Source organism: Aquarana catesbeiana, linkage group LG03 (assembly GCF_042186555.1).
Source record: "Aquarana catesbeiana isolate 2022-GZ linkage group LG03, ASM4218655v1, whole genome shotgun sequence".
Lineage (NCBI taxonomy): Eukaryota > Metazoa > Chordata > Amphibia > Anura > Ranidae > Aquarana > Aquarana catesbeiana.
In genome coordinates, this window is record NC_133326.1 from 656,287,122 (window position 1) to 656,304,635 (window position 17,514).

At 45.5% G+C, this 17,514-nt stretch overlaps 1 protein-coding gene across 2 annotated transcripts in view; it reads right to left on the reverse strand.

Annotated features, from left to right (window-relative positions):
• Positions 1 to 181: 181 nt before the first annotated feature.
• The window catches only part of MISP3 (MISP family member 3), a 53,103-nt gene continuing 35,770 nt past the window's right edge, over positions 182 to 17,514 (reverse strand). For both annotated transcript variants that reach the window (XM_073622751.1, XM_073622750.1), the window contains 3 exons: positions 16,476 to 17,027; positions 2,126 to 2,202; positions 182 to 519 (listed from right to left, as the gene is read on the reverse strand). In XM_073622751.1, coding sequence (XP_073478852.1) covers positions 430 to 519; positions 2,126 to 2,202; positions 16,476 to 17,027 — 719 coding nt within the window. In that variant the 3' untranslated portion in view covers positions 182 to 429. The remainder of the gene's footprint in view (positions 520 to 2,125; positions 2,203 to 16,475; positions 17,028 to 17,514) is intronic.

Below are 17,514 nucleotides of genomic sequence, written 5' to 3' on the forward strand. Positions count from 1 at the left end.
ATTATATTATATTATATATTATATATATTTCACTAATCTATTATTACAGAACCCATTCATCCTATAATTGTCCTGTATCTATTCAAATAGAAATGATATGTTTGTAACTTTTCCTTTGCATCACAGTGTATAATAATATAAACACACACATTGGTTGTATAGATTTTCCAAAACTACACAATTAATTTTCCATAATTTATTACAAATACAATCAATTGGTTACAAAAGCTTGATTGGCAGATTAGATACTGATCATGTGATGTATGAGTTAAGGGCCAGTGTCCGAGCGCTGTCAGGTTGATGTCAGAGCATTTGTAGGGTGGAAGATATAGCAGGATGGCAGTTCTTGTAGTGAATGTGAGGGGAGAGGGAGGGAAAGGTCCAAATATCATAAGTTCCGTACCAGCAGTCCTCATCTGGACCTCTCCCCTAGTTGTCATCTGCAGGATTGGGGTTACCAGACTCCCAGCTCTGGATAAGAGAGCTGCGCTGTCTCCGTGTACGTGGACTGTCCCAAGCCTGATGGGAGAAACACAAATCCGACATAGAAAGTGCATTAAAACAATGCTGACACCTTCACATCACACATGTAAGATCATTTGAAGGGCTAGTCCATCTCATAGAAATGTTCAGCATTTGGTAATTAACTGTTTACATCACTCTGGCAGGGTCTTTGTGTTAGCGGTCCCAGCTATGCCTATTATGAAGTGCCATCACTCTCTACCTTTATTTTACTACTATAATACTTATCATTTACTACTGACCTATGCACTGTCCATTACATGACAAGGACTTCTGCACTGTGCATTATATTCTACTGACAATCCACTCTTGCTTTACATACCGCTGAGCCCTGCACTCTATTACATACTACAGACCTCTGCACTGTCCATTACATACTACAGACCTCTGCACTGTCCATTACATACTACAGACCTCTGCACTGTCCGTTACATACTACAGACCTCTGCACTGTCCGTTACATACTACAGACCTCTGCACTGTCCGTTACATACTACAGACCTCTGCACTGTCCGTTACATACTACAGACCTCTGCACTCTCCGTTACATACTACAGACCTCTGCACTCTCCGTTACATACTACAGACCTCTGCACTCTCCGTTACATACTACAGACCTCTGCACTCTCCGTTACATACTACAGACCTCTGCACTCTCCGTTACATACTACAGACCTCTGCACTCTCCGTTACATACTACAGACCTCTGCACTCTCCGTTACATACTACAGACCTCTGCACTCTCCGTTACATACTACAGACCTCTGCACTCTCCGTTACATACTACAGACCTCTGCACTGTCCATTACATACTATTGACAATGCACTTTTGATTTACATACTGCTGAGCCCTGCACTCTGCATTAATGGTCTCTACACTCTACTTACTCCTGAAGTCTCAACTCTGCATTACATACCCCTAACCTCTGCACTTTATTACATACTATTGACAATGCACTTTTGCGTTATATAATAAGGAGTCCTGCGTTACATACTACTGGTATACAAGAAGGGTGTGCTGTCTCCTTAAATGCAATCAAAATGTGAAACACAACACGCTAATGGTGGATGTGCCACACAAAACTTGCAAAAACGTCCACTTAAACAACAAATGTGGAACAAATAAGTCCTTATGAAACAAGAACTACAAGTGCCAGCAATCCTTGTGGATACCTACCCCAGGTTTGGCAGATAAAAACCTAGACTGTACTGTACATGTATATGTATATACACACACACATACATACACACACAAGTGCTACATTGTTTATTTGTGTAATCCTTTTATAGTTTATAAAGTATATTGCACATGTGTTATGAGCGCTGTCTTCCCCTATTGAGGGTCATACGTGTTGACGATAATCTTTACAATGTATTTGCTCGAAACATTTTCAAATAGAAGCTATCTCGGTTAGTTTTTCCACATTTTAAAAGTGCGGAAATTGAAAGGTTTTTATGAGCTCCTAGACGGGTTTCACCTGCAATAAAACACGCCAACCAAACCACTTTCTTACTGCAGTGAGATCAGTTACATATGAACTCTGGATGCTACGGGTTAGTGAACTTTGCTGTTGTAGCGACCTGGCAACCCTTTCTGCATTACCTGATCTTGCTGGCCGTTGATGGTCATGTCTTTGTTCGGGGGCCAGTTCACCTCCAGCTTTCTCCAGTTTGGACGCTCTAAACATGACATAAAAAAAGCACAATAGTCAGTATTTTATTGTTACTGGGATTAAATATCAAATCATTTAAAAGCATCCCATTTCATAATTCTACTGAGCACTGGCTCTCCAATCATCTAAAAGGAGAACGGTCTATGTCAGACAGTCAGATTCTCCTTTATATTGAGTTATATACACTAAAAACAGCCTGGGTCTGGTTTGTGGTTTTGGAGGGCGAGTTTAGACTATGTAGACAACTTTATTGCACATCCCTCATATTCTTTTGGTAAAACTTTGAGTCATGAGACAGCAGATGTTGGTGCTGGTATCCTGGCACTGGTATTCTTTTGTGCCGGAAGGGTTAGCCTGCAAATAATGGGTTACATTCACAAGGAGGGTTAGTATTAGGGTTGTTTGGAGGATTGGTGTAAGCCCCGTTTCACATATATGCATTGTGGGAAACTCAGCAAACCCTAAGCGTTTCCCGCACCGCATTGAAATCGCATTCCATTCATGTGATCTGCCACTGGTGTCAATGTTAAATTAATCAGAGAGAGTAATGTCACCAGCACACCAAGGTCTCCAAAATGGGTCCAAAGCTTTAATCAATGATCACAGTTACAGCAGACAGCAATGTTTCAGAGCAGGACGCAGGACCCCTTCATCAGGCATGTGACCTCCTTGGTGTTTGGGTTTTCATGGAGGCTTGGTGTTTGGGTTTTTATGGAGGCTTGGTGTTTGGGTTTTTATGGAGGCTTGGTGTTTGGGTTTTCATGGAGGCTTGGTGTTTGGGTTTTCATGGAGGCTTGGTGTTTGGGTTTTCATGGAGGCTTGGTGTTTGGGTTTTCATGGAGGCTTGGTGTTTGGGTTTTCATGGAGGCTTGGTGTTTGGGTTTTCATGGAGGCTTGGTGTTTGGGTTTTCATGGAGGCTTGGTGTTTGGGTTTTCATGGAGGCTTGATGTTTGGGTTTTCATGGAGGCTTGGTGTTTGGGTTTTCATGGAGGCTTGGTGTTTGGGTTTTCATGGAGGCTTGGTGTTTGGATTTTCATGGAGGCTTGGTGTTTGGATTTTCATGGAGGCTTGGTGTTTGGATTTTCATGGAGGCTTGGTGTTTGGATTTTCATGGAGGCTTGGTGTTTGGATTTTCATGGAGGCTTGGTGTTTGGATTTTCATGGAGGCTTGGTGTTTGGATTTTCATGGAGGCTTGGTGTTTGGATTTTCATGGAGGCTTGGTGTTTGGATTTTCATGGAGGCTTGGTGTTTGGATTTTCATGGAGGCTTGGTGTTTGGGTTTTCATGGAGGGTTGGTGTTTGGGTTTTCATGGAGGGTTGGTGTTTGGGTTTTCATGGAGGGTTGGTGTTTGGGTTTTCATGGAGGGTTGGTGTTTGGGTTTTCATGGAAGGTTGGTGTTTGGGTTTTCATGGAAGGTTGGTGTTTGGGTTTTCATGGAAGGTTGGTGTTTGGGTTTCTATGGAGGGTTGATTTAAAGGTTACAGTAAGGGTTAGTGTTGTAGTTACAGGGATGGTTAGAGTGAGGGTTACAAGGAGGGTTAGTGTTAGGACTTTATAGAGGGTAGGTGTTGGGGTTAGAGTAAAGCTGGCCATACACTGGTAGAATTTCACACCAACGTTTATACGAAAAATCTCGTCAGAACAGTCAATAATGCCATAGGAGGCGCTGACGAATGTCATTCAAAAGAACTTCAAAATTGAGTCTGCTTTTAGCATTTAGTGTTATGCCCCGTACACACGGTCGGATTTTCCGATGGAAAATGTCTGATCGGAGCGTGTTGTCGGAAATTCCGACCGTGTGTGGGACATTTTCCATCGGATTTTCCGACACACAAAGTTGGACAGCAGGAGATAAAATTTTCCGACAACAAAATCCGTTGTCGGAAATTCCGATCGTGTGTACACAAATCCGACGGACAAAGTGCCACGCATGCTCAGAATAAATAAAGAGATGAAAGCTATTGGCCACTGCCCCGTTTATAGTCCCGACGTACATGTTTTACGTCACCGCGTTTAGAGCGATCGGATTTTCCGACAACTTTGTGTGACCGTGTGTATGCAAGACAAGTTTGAGCCAACATCCGTCAGAAGAAATCCTAGGATTTTGTTGTCGGAATGTCCGAACAAAGTCCGACCGTGTGTACGCCCTATAAGAATGAATAGGATTTCCCAAACAAAAAACAATTTCAGAATTTCATGCATTCATGAACAATGTTCCATTCTGCTCCTTTTTCCATCAAGATTAAACAAGTGTTGATTTGACACCATTAACTATTAAAAAATGCAACAAACATTCTGAAGTTCTGAAACTCTGGGAGCTTAAAGTGTGTCACCTTGTAGCAATGGTGTGATCACATGACCAAGACCTGGTTGTTAGCCACACTTTACACTGGAATGCATTAAAGCTGAAATCCAGGATAAGCATATATTGTCTAAAAATATTTGTCATGTTTATTCTCCCTTGAATCTTTGTGTATTTCTTCCAGATCTGTGCAGTAATCCCATGTGAAACCTTTCCACCGTACATGAGCTTCCTGTAAAAAAGACCGGTCACTGCTGGTGTCTCTCCTTGTGCAGAGTAACTGGTCTTGTCTCCACTCTCTCCTGTAGTTTCTGCAGGCAGTCTGTAGAAGGTGGAACTGCTGGGTCCCTCCCGCTCTGCTCTCTGCACAGCACAGTGATGATGTCACTGCTACATTTACAAAGTAATATCTAGGTTTGTAAAGGCATTTAGTTCCCAAAGTTATTTATATCATTTGTGGCTATTGAGGAATATATTAAATAAAGGATGTTGTGTATGGAGTTCAGCTTAAGTTCCAGCAGTACAGGTCAGAGGGTAGAGATGCACACAATATTTAAAGTATTTTTTTTTATAAAAAATAAATGTATAATATATATATATATATATATATATATATATATATATATATATATATATATATATATATATATATATATATATATATATATATATAAATTTTCTACAGGCTGCCTAACTGTCCTTTAAAATCAGGTTGGGGCAATTCCAGTGGCCATATACTGGTCCATGCCAGGTATGCCAAGAAAATCTAAGGGGAATGGGGGGGCTAAAAAGCAACATGCCGATTGACAAAAACTTGGAAAGGAAGCTGCTGTATCTAGCTGGTAAACCAAAGAATGTACAACAGGTATGGACTAAAGAAGGTGAACAGAGACTTTGGGCAGCAGTCATGTTTATGGATTACTCCCTTATTTATTGTACAAATAACAGGGAGGGATACTGTTTTGATATGCATAGCTTGCCCCAAGCACTTTACTAGTTAACATCAAACAGCAATCATCATATATTACATTACGGAGGTGGGGACTGGGAGAGGCAAACAGAATCCAAAAATCTCTGACACAACCGCTTCATACTAAAAGCATAATATGCTCCATATTTTGGGGGGCATTCCAGATTTTAAGGCTCTATTCCAGAGGTCTCCAAGCTTTCTAAAGGGCCAGTTTACTGTCCTTCAGACTTTAGGGGGACCGGTCTGTGGCCAGTGGGAGTAAACAATGCCCATTCCTTGGTATTAGGGGGGAGGAACAGTTGGTGTCAGTTGGAGGAATAATGCCCCATTTTTGTTGTCAGTGGAAGGAATTATCCTCCACTGTTGGTGTCAGTGGAAGGAACAGTGCCCCATTGTTGGTGTCAGTGGTAGTATAGAGGAATATTACCTCCAGGGTCAAATAAAGGCAAACAAAGGGCAACATCCGGACCCAAGGCCGTAGTTGGAGACCACTGCTCTATTGGATGGAAATTCACAAGTGGGTAGAATTTTTATACAAATGTTGGGCAGAGGTTAATTGACATCTACTTGTGTGAACTTAAATGCTTAGCTTAGGTTGGGTAAGGTTTATGAACACATAGAAACCCTGTGTCTTGCAGGATGGGCTCCCTTGGACATGCAAGTCGATGCTTTTAGATCAATTCAGGGGCCACAAGGTAAACACACTTTGGCATCACAAATGGATGTACCTGAATCCTTAACAGCTACAGCCTCATTGGCCAAGAGAGGTTCCTACACTAGGCTGTCGAATGGCAGTTCAGGCATAGCTCTGAGGTGGTAGAGTTGGTCACTTAGAGTTGGAACAAAGTCAAGCCTCCCTCTATAGCAAAGAGGTGCATGGGAATTCTTTTGAGGATTGACAAACACCACACTTGCTCATAAGCACCATACATTGCCTGTGCAGTTGGAGTTGGCACTTAAAAAGGAAACTTTAAAAATATTCAAACGTCTTTAAAAATCATTAAATGCATTCTTATATGAAACTGGCACATACACAGATCAGCCATAACATTATGACCAACCACCATAACCCATCGAGTCATGACCTCTGAAGGTACGCTGTGGTATCTGGCACCAAGCCACCAGTAGCAGATCCTTTAAGACCTGTAAATTGTGAGGTGGGGCCTCTATTGATCGGACATGTTTTCCCAGTACATCCCACAGATGCTAGATTGTTTTGAGATCTGGAGAATTTAGAGGTCAAGTCAACACCTTGAACTCTTTGCTGTGTTCCTCAAACCATTCTTGAATTCATCACACCAGGCCACCTTCTTGTATACCCACACATACCCTTATATACCCACACATATATTGGTATTGACCGGATCCTACATGACCTTCTATGAAGAAGAGTGAAAGATTCAAAGAATGAGATTGCCAGCCTTGGACAAGGATCAAGATGGGTTTCAGCACCAAGCAGATGGTTGGTGAATCAATGAGATTTCTCAGGTTTTTTTTTAAGCGAGAAATATAATCTTTTCATGATGACAGCCAATAAGAAACCATCTTTCTGACAGCTCACGGAAGTTAGAACAACAATATCCAATTGGCAATTATGGATTAGTATACAGCCTTAGTCATTGCACAGTAGGGAAGGCTCACTAACATTCCTCTAAACAGTAGCACAGGCTTCCTTTGATCCCTTGCTGGATAAATATTATTATATCACCATTCATTATTACAAAAGATACCATGAAATAACATGTAACAAGCCATGAGTCATAGCAATCACACACCAGTAGATAAGGCTCGACTGCCTCCACTAAGCAGTATCTGTATCTTGAAATGTGACCAGTAAATTTCCCCAATGCTTATGATGAACATTGTGGTCCCCTTATAATTTTCTCCATTACGGGAATCAATTTATTTCTTTTTCACTCTCCTGCAGACTGAATGGCTGAAATTCAAGCCGTTTATGCTTGCCTTCACATCAGCAGGCTCCACTTCCTACTGATCTCCTTATCTTACTGATAAGGTCTGTCTGACTGAACACAATAGACTCTGCACAGTCTTTGCAAATGTCATGCACTCCCAATGTATCATTTAAAATAGCACCTCAATGCACTAAAGCAGGGGTCTCCAAACTATGGTCCATGGGCCAGATCCATCCCACTGCAAGATTTTATCTGGCTCTCTTATTTAAAGCTGGCCATAGATGGATTGTTTTTGTTCAATCAGGCAGGAGGCTGATTAAAAAAAACCAACGGATTCCCCAATCCACACAATTAAGGTGAATAGAAGGATCCTCCCCACTGTGCTATTGCATTCTGACAGCGGGGACTCCACCTCTTTCATAATACACTGACCAGCGCTGCAGCCAGGGCCAGCCCTACCATGGGTCCTAGTGGGTCCATTGGACCCAGGCAGCACTTTGAGAGGGGCAACAAATTGAACCAAACCTCTCCTTCTCTTCTATTTACCCAGCAAAATGACGACCAAGATTTCTTTTCCAGCAGTTTTGTGTGTCATGACGACAACTGCCCCGCGGGCCACTCCGCCTGCTCCTATACTACCTTAGCCCTCCACTATACTGCTCTAGCCTGCCACTATACTGCCCTAGCCTGTGTATTTACTATCCTAGCCTGTCCATGTACTACCCTAGCCTTCCCCTATACTGCCCTCGCCTGTCTATATACCACCATAGCCTATCTATATGCTACCCTAGCCTGCCTATATGCTACCCTAGCCTGCCTATATGCTACCCTAACGGCCTAGCCTGTCTATATACTACCCTAGCCTTCCCCTATACTGCCCTAGCCTGTCTATATACTACCATAGCCTGTCTATATACTACCCTAGCCTGTCTATATACTGCCCTAGCCTGTCTATATACTGCCCTAGCCTGTCTATATACTACCCTAGCCCGCCCCTTGGAATTGAACATAACGGTATGTCATAAAAGTTTGCATAAAGACAAGGTGCTGTTGCACGCAAATCTGACTTCCTGATAAATTTAATTTTCGTTTTAATTATCATGATATAAAATAATGTATGTGGGGGCCTTTTGGTGGGCGTGATTTTTTTTTTGTTGGGGGGCAGCATTTCATTCTTGGTTCCAGGCAGCACAATGTCTTGGGCCAGCCCTGGCTGCAGCTGATGATCAAATTAAAAAAACTTTCCAATATCCCATGAAACGATCCCCCGCAGCAGCCAGGGACTAGGGGAGCACACAGGAAGGCCTTGGCAGCAGAATGAAGGGGCAGCTATTGGAACTGATCCCCTGTAGTTCCCCCCTGCAGCAGCTAAAAGCGGCAGGAGGGAGAGGAGGAGAAGCTACTGCAGAGGGGAATTATAGAGGATCAGTTCCAGTAAAGGCCGCCTCTGCCGCCTTCCCCTTCCTTCTGCTTCTCACCTGCCTGAGCCCCCCTGTTGAACTGATGGGGCCAAGGTCCTGTACAGGGGGACCGGTGGTTCCCCCCTATCAGTGACCCTGTCCAGCTTAAGAAGGATCTCTGATGGAGACCCTGATGTGTGTGTGTGTGGGGGGGGGGGAGGGTCCCTGATGGGGACTCTCGTAACAGGCAATCTGATGTAAGCAGGAATTCTGATGTAAGGGGGACTTGATGGGGAGTCAGATTAAAGATGGCTCCGATAGGCTTTGTTTTACTGAACTTCTTTCTCTCTTGTTCTAAATCATATCATGCTGATTACAAAAAAAAAAACACTCCAAGTACAGTGCCTTGAAAAAGTATTCATACTCCTTGACATTTTCCATATTTTGTCATGTTACAACCAAAAACGGAATTGGATTTTATCTGGATTTTATGTGATAGACCAACACAAAGTGGCACATAATTGTGAAGTAAAAGGAAAATGATGAATGGTTTTAACTTTTTTTACGAATAAATATCTGAAAAGTGTGGTGTGCATTTGTATTCAGCTTCCTTTACTCTGATACCCCGAACTAAAATCTAGTGGAACCAATTGCCTTCAGAAGTCACCTAACTAGTAAATAGTCCACCTGTGTGTAATGTAATCTCAGTATAAATACAGCTGTCCTGTGAAGCCCTCACACAGACAGATCAGGGATAAAGTTGTGGAGACATTTAAAGCAGGGTTAGGTTGCACAAAAATTTATCCCAAGCTTTAAACATCTCACTGAGCAGTCTTTAATCCATCATCCGAAAATGGAAAGACTATGGTACAATGGCAAACCTACCATCCACCTAAACTGACAGGCCAGGCAAGGAGAGCATTAATCAGAGAAGCAGCCAAGAGGCCCATGGTAACTCTGGAGGAGCTGCAGAGATCCACAGCTCAGGTGGAAGAATCTGTCCACAGGACAACTATAATGCCGCGTACACACGAGCGGACTTTCTATCCTACTTGGTCCGGCACACTTTCCGACGGACTTTGTCCGCCAGGTGCGCCGGACTTTAAAACGGACGGACTTGCCCACACACGCCGGGACTTTCCGGCGGGCTAAGTCCGCCCGTCTTTCCGACGGACTTTCGCCGGAGTTCCGGCGGACTTTCAGAATGAACGGACTTGCCCACACACGGACAAGTCCGTTCATTTTGAACGTGACTCAGGTGCGACGGGACTAGAAAAGGATGTCAATCTTGCCGCTTTTATCGGCGAGATTGACACCTTACTAGCCCCGTCGCGGGGCATACCAGGCCCTTAAGTCTGGTATGGATTATAAAGGGGAACCCCGCTACGCCGAAAAAACGGCGTGGGGTCCCCCTAAAATCCATACCAGACCCCGATCCGAGCACGCAGCCTGGCCGGTCAGGAAAGGGGGTGGGGACGAGCGAGCGCCCCCCCCCCTCCTGAACCGTACCAGGCCGCATGCCCTCAACATGGGGGTGGGTGCTTTGGGGGAGGGGGGCGCCCTGCGCCCCCCACCCCCAAAGCACCTTGTCCCCATGTTGATGAGGACAAGGGCCTCTTCCCGACAACCCTGGCCGTTGGTTGTCGGGGTCTGCGGGCGGGGGCTTATCGGAATCTGGGAGCCCCCTTTAATAAGGGGGCCCCCAGATCCCGGCCCCCCACCCTATGTAAATGAGTATGGGGTACATGGTACCCCTACCCATTTACCTAGGAAAAAAGTGTAAGTAATAAAACACACTACACAGGTTTTTAAAATATTTTATTAAACAGCTCCGGGGGGGGGGGGGGATCTTCCTCCGGCTTCGGGGGGTCTTCTTCCGGCTTCGGGGGTCCCTCCGCTTCATCTTCTCCCGGCGTCCGGTTGGTTCTTCTCCGCTCTCTTCTCCCGGTGTTCCTGTTCTTCGGCCGGCTCCTCTGCTGTCTTCAAGTAGCTCTCTTGCCAGCAGAGGTCCGGACTTCTGGGCTTCTGGGCTTCTGGGCTTCTCTTCCCCAGATGTTGACACGACGCTCTCTCCTGCTGGACTGCTCTCCGAGGGCTGCGTTGTGACTTATATAGGTGGAGACCCCGCCCCCTTTTGATGTCACAGTCCCTGGGCATGCTGGGACTGTGACGTTTTAGGGGGCGTGGTCACTGGGTGATGTTGACCACGCCCCCTAAAACGTCACAGTCCCAGCATGCCCAGGGACTGTGACATCAAAAGGGGGCGGGGTCTCCGCCTATATAAGTCACAACGCAGCCCTCGGAGAGCAGTCCAGCCGGAGAGAGCGTCGTGTCAACATCTGGAGAAGAGAAGAAGCCCAGAAGCCCAGAAGTCCGGACCTCTGCTGGCAAGAGAGCTACCTGAAGACAGCAGAGGAGCCGGCCGAAGAACTGGAACACCGGGAGAAGAACCAACCGGACGCCGGGAGAAGATGAAGCGGAGGGACCCCCGAAGCCGGAGGAAGATCCCCCCCCGGAGCTGTTTAATAAAATATTTTAAAAACCTGTGTAGTGTGTTTTATTACTTACACTTTTTTCCTAGGTAAATGGGTAGGGGTACCATGTACCCCATACTCATTTACATAGGGTGGGGGGCCGGGATCTGGGGGCCCCCTTATTAAAGGGGGCTCCCAGATTCCGATAAGCCCCCGCCCGCAGACCCCGACAACCAACGGCCAGGGTTGTCGGGAAGAGGCCCTTGTCCTCATCAACATGGGGACAAGGTGCTTTGGGGGGGGGGGGCGCAGGGCGCCCCCCTCCCCCAAAGCACCCACCCCCCATGTTGAGGGCATGCGGCCTGGTACGGTTCAGGAGGGGGGGGGGGGCGCTCGCTCGTCCCCACCCCCTTTCCTGACCGGCCAGGCTGCGTGCTCGGATCGGGGTCTGGTATGGATTTTAGGGGGGACCCCACGCCGTTTTTTTCGGCGTAGGGGCTTCCCTTTATAATCCATACCAGATCTAAGGGCCTGGTATGCCCCGCGCTCGCCGCAATAGGAAAATGTGTTTTTCCTATTGCAGCGAGCGTGAGATGCAATACCCTGCCCTCGTGTTGTATCTGGTCCGTCGGACCAGCCTACACACGAGCGGGCTTTCCGTCGGACCAGCACACACACGAGCGGACTTTCCGCCCGAAACTGAGTCCGGCGGAAAGATTTAGAACTTTCTTCAAATCTAGGTCCGGCGGGCTTTTGGGAAAAAGTCCGCCGGAAAAGTCCGCCGGTGCCTACACACGGGCGGATTGTCCGGCACACTCTGGTCCGCCGGACCAAGTATGCCGGAAAGTCCGACCGTGTGTACGCGGCATTAGTTGTGCACTCCACAGATCTGGCCTTTATGGAAGAGTGGCAAGAAGAAAGCCATGGATGAAAGAAAGCCATAAGAAGTCCCGTTTGCAGTTTGCGAGAAGCCATGTGGGGGACACAGCAAACATGTGGAAGAAGGTGCTCTGGTCAGATGAGACCAAAATTGAACTTTTTGGCCTAAAAGCAAAACGCTATGTGTGGCGGAAAACTAACACTGCACATCACCCTGAACACACCATCCCTATTGTGAAACTTATTGGAGGCAGCATCATGTTGTGGGGATAATTTTCTTCAGTAGGGACAGGGAAGCTGGTCAGAGTAGATGGGAAGATGGATGGAGCCAAATACAGGACAATCTTAGAAGAAAACCTGTTAGAGTCTGCAAAAGACTTGAGACTGGGGCGGGGTTCACCTTCCAGCAAGACAATGACCCTAAACATACAGCCAGAGCTACAATGGAATGGTTTACTTTAGATCAAAGCATATTCATGTGTTAGAATGGCCCAAGTCCACACCTAAATCCATTTGAGAATCTGTGGCAACTGGCAAGACTTGAAAATTGCTGTTCACAGACACTCTCTATCCAATCTGACAAAGCTTGAGCTATTTTGCAAAGAAGAATCAGCAAAACTTTCATTCTCTAGATGTGCAAAGCTGGTAGAGACATCCCCAAAAAGATTTGAAGCTGTAACTGCAATGAAAGGTGGTTCTACTAAGTATTGACTCAGGGGGGCTGAATACAAATGTACCCCACACTTTTCACATATTTATTAGTAAAGAATGTTGAAAACCATTTATCATTTTCCTTCCACTTCACAATTATGTGCCACTTTGCGTTGGTCTCTCACATACAGGGCCGGTACAAGGGGTGGGCAGAAGGGGCAGATGCCCTGGGCGGGACCATTTACTGGAGGAAGGGGGGCGCAGTAGAGGCCACGCTACAGACCGCTTTGATCTGTGGCTGCAGCGCTCCCCTCCCACCTCCTCCTCTTGTTTGACACAGTGCCGGGAGCGCTGTGTGTCACACAGCTGGGTCTGTGTGTGTGTTCGGCGGCGCCGTAGAAAGGACCCGCCCCCCTAGACTGGCTCATGTGGTAGCAGATTGAACCAGTGTTCCACCTATCACACGAGCCAGTCTAGGGGGGCGGGACCTTGTGTGACAGCGCTGCAGGAGATGTTGGCTGTGTGATCCATCCAGGGCAGGCTATGGTGAGTCTGCATTCATAGGCAAAGTGAGGCTGAAAATATGGTCACAGAGAGAGAGGCTGCGATTATGGTCACACAGGCTGCGATTATGGTCACAGAGAGAGAGGCTGCGATTATGGTGACAGAGAGAGAGGCTACGATTATGGTCACAGAGGCTGCAATTATGGTCACAGAGAGGCTGCAATTATGGGCACAGAGGCTGCGATTATGGTCACAGAGGCTGCGATTATGATCACAGAGAGGCTGCAATTATGGGCACAGAGAGGCAGCAATTATGGGCACAGAGAGGCTGCGATTATGGTCACAGAGAGAGAGGCTGCGATTATGGTCACAGAGGCTGTGATTATGGTCACAGGGGCTGCGATTATGGTCACAGAGGCTGCGATTATGGTCACAGAGAGAGAGGCTGCGATTATGGTCAAAGAGGCTGCGATTATGGTAACAGAGAGGCTGCGATTATGGTCACAGAGGCTGCGATTATGGTCACAGAGAGGCTGCAATTATGGGCACAGAGGCTGCAATTATGGGCACAGAGGCTGCAATTATGGTCACAGAGAGGCTGCAATTATGGGCACAGAGGCTGCGATTATGGGCACAGAGAGAGAGGCTGAAACTATGGGCACAGAGAGGCTGCGATTATGGGCACAAAGAGAGAGGCTGAAACTATGGGCACAGAGAGGCTGTGATTATGGTCACAGAGGCTGCGATTATGGGCACAAAGAGAGAGGCTGCGATTATGGTCACAGAGGCTGCGATTATGGGCACAGTGAGGCTGCAATTATGGGCATAGTGAGGCGGCATTGATGGGCACAGTGGTAGGCTGCATTTGATGGGCACTGGTGAAACTGCATTGATCTCTTGTATCATGTCTGCAGTCTCTGAAGGGAGTTTGCTTAATTAGCAATGGCATTGGTAATATGCAGCAGGAAGGGGGTTAATGCACTGTCACTGATGCATTAGTATAGATCCCATCGTCTGTAGGCGCTGTAGCTTTTCACAGGGGGGGGTGCAGTTTTTCATCTTCGCCCTGGGCACCGGATGACCTTGTCCCGGCACTGCTCACATAAAATCCCAATAAAATACATTTACGTTTTTTGTTGTAACATTACAAAATGTGGAAAATTTCAAGGGGTATAAATACTTATTCAAGGCACTGTAAAACGTATTTTTTCATTTAAATTCTTCATTTTTTTTTCATGTTTTTTTTCTTCAGCTTACAAATATTTGTACAATGCGGCCCTTGTACTGAAAAGTTTGCCGACCCCTGCAGGTAACGCAGCTCTGACACACATGCCATAACACAAGGCAATGCACTACCATGCATTGTGGTGCACTGCATGGAAAAAAAATACTGCATGTTCATTTTTTGGTCCTTTTGCCATTTGTTGGCAATGCGTATTAAGGCATGACCTCACCCGCTAAAGCACATGCGGTAATGCAATGCACAGGAATGGACAAGGGTGAATGGGCCCTTAAAGCTGGAGTCCAATTTTTTCTTTTACATTTGGATAACATTGAGAAAATCTGTCAGATTATTCCTGTATGTATCTCCACTGGGGAAATTTCCCCTTACTTCCTGATTAACGCATGTCAGACAGAACGAGAAGTGACAAAAAATTTGCCCACTTCCTGTCTGTTTCAGACAGAACAGGAGGTGAAGTAAAATCCCCCCAGTTAGGTCAGAGACAGCCATAAAAATACATTTGGGATATGAAATGTTCATAGTTTCTGTCAAGATTTAATCACCATCTGTGTCCTCATAAGGGATATCTTCCTTCACTTCCTTTCCAGCTGAAGGGGGTCAAACACAACAGGAAGAAGAGAAATCTCCTCTATGTCTTACCCCGTTATGGAGATTTCCCTTCCCTTCCTTTCTTGGAGACAACATTAAATAGGATGAAGTCTCTCAAAAGTAAAGGAAATTCTGATAGACAGCTGTCACCCGAACAAGTGTCCTCATTGGAAGAGTTCCCCACTATTCCTATTCTGGTGACAACTCAAAATTTAAAATTTGAACTCACTTTCAGTTCCAATGACAGTGGTCACACCTAGGAATAATAGAGAGTGTCAATCTCTCTAGTGGGGACACAGACCGCAGTAAAAACCTGACAGGTCCCTCTGTTTCTCAGCTTCTATTCCAGAGCATCTCCTCAACCAAAGACAAGGTTGGGGTTCTGCAGTAGCATGGAAGTTCTGCCAGGATTTGACTTCTGCCAGTATGCAATTAAAGGGACCTGACTTAAAACATTACTGCTTTTTTCGTATCTCTACCTTTTGCATTCAAAATGTCTAACTTCGGTCAAAATATTTTTTTAGCTTTGCACAAAGCCGAGAAAAGTTAAAACTCTGGCAGACTTTTATTGTTGTCTTTTTCCTTAAGGAAAAATTTTCCCTCGCTTCCTGTCCTGGTGTCACCAATAAGTCCTCATGCACACGGACGTTTTTACAGCTGCTTTTTTGAGCTTTTTTTGCAGCTTAAAAAGGCCTGTCTATGTTAGTCTATGGCTTCATGCCCACCTAGGCGTTTTTGAGCTGCAAGTGGCATAGGCGTTTTTAAGCTGTAAAAAAAACCCAGGACCAGTGGGTTCTGAAAGACGTTTTTCAGCTGTAAAAACGCTCTAACGCTGAAAAACGCTCAAAAACGTCATTCACCAACGTTTTTTAGCGTTTTTGATCCATTGAAAAAAAAAAAAAAAAAAAAATTTGAAAAAAAAAAAAAAAACGCTCAAAAACGCTAACGCGGAAAAACGCTCAAAAACGCTCAAAAACGCTATTGCAAAAACGCTGAAAAAAGTTAAAAAAAAATCACTGCAAAGATACTGGCGTTTTCATAACGTTTTTGTAACAGCCTGTGTGCATGAGGGCTTAAAGGAAAAAAGCCACAAAAAGCAATAAGAACATTGTCAGAAGTTCTAACCCTTTCCTGAATTACTTTATTTTTGTTTTTATCTGCATTCCGACGAACAAGATTTCCTAGGACATGAGGGGAAATCTCCCAAGTAAAGACAAAGACCTGAAAAAAAAAAAAAAGGAAAACCAGACAAAGGCTCTTACCCTTTCCCATTGTATCTAAAACAAATTAAAACATTTTGGCTTTGGCACATTATTTTATTTACGTAAAAAGTATAAAATGCCATGCTCTCACCTGGCTGGTACACTCCACTTTGGATGTCACTTCTGTTATCAGATGTTATCTGGAGATTCTCCTCTGTGCCGTTATCTTTCCCATAGATACTTGTTCTCTGTCTCCGTAATTCCTTTTCTCTCTCCCGCACCTCTTCTATTTCTTTCTCCAGTAAAGAGCGTGGGCTGGGTGAACGGAGCAGCTGAAAGGGGCTGCCAGGAGCAACAACAGGGGACTCAGAGTTAGGGACAGGAGAGTTTCCTGAGCTTGGACGGGTAAAACGAAGATCTGCAGGGGTGGATCGTCGAGACTCTGCAGGGGAGGTTCTTCGTAGATCTGCAGGGGCGGCATTGTAGCCATTGCCAGGAGTAGACCTCTGGAGTATAGAGGCATGCTCTATGATTATGATGTTGCTTCCATTAGCCTCAGCATATGATGGGCCTTTCTTAACTTCTGCAGCAGGAGCCGCTGAAAACACATGATTGGATGGTGCAGGAACTTCCACTAGAACTTCAATGGAATCAGACTTCTGAATTTCACTTTGCCATCTTCTTAAAGGAACATCTGAAGGCTCTGAAAAACAAAATTAAGTAACTTGTTAGAGGACAAAGTTGCCTTAAAGGAAATGTGCTTTGTCCATACAGGTCAAAGCAGCAGGTTCACTAAGATGCAAACCTCCCCAGCATCACATGCTCACCCTCACTTTACTCCCTGTTGCCAAAATAATGGAAAGAGTGTACAGTAATCTCTTGAGTTTCTGTAGTTGAAGTTTACACAGGACTGAGGACTTTCATCTACCCCACGTTACAATGCTAGACTAATCAACAGGCATCAGTGCTGTCACATGGCCCGTCCATACGTGGTAGTACTGGGTGTTTTCTCCTGGTGGCTGAAAGGAGCATTGGGGGAGTAAAGGAAAGGTAAATGCCACTGGAGGGGGAGGTAAGTGCTGCTGGAGGGGGGGGGGGTAAGTGATGCTGGTGGGGGAGAGGTTAAAGAAAATGCAAGATGTCTTAAAGGAAACGTGGGCAAAGCAACAGACCCACTTAAATGCCACCCA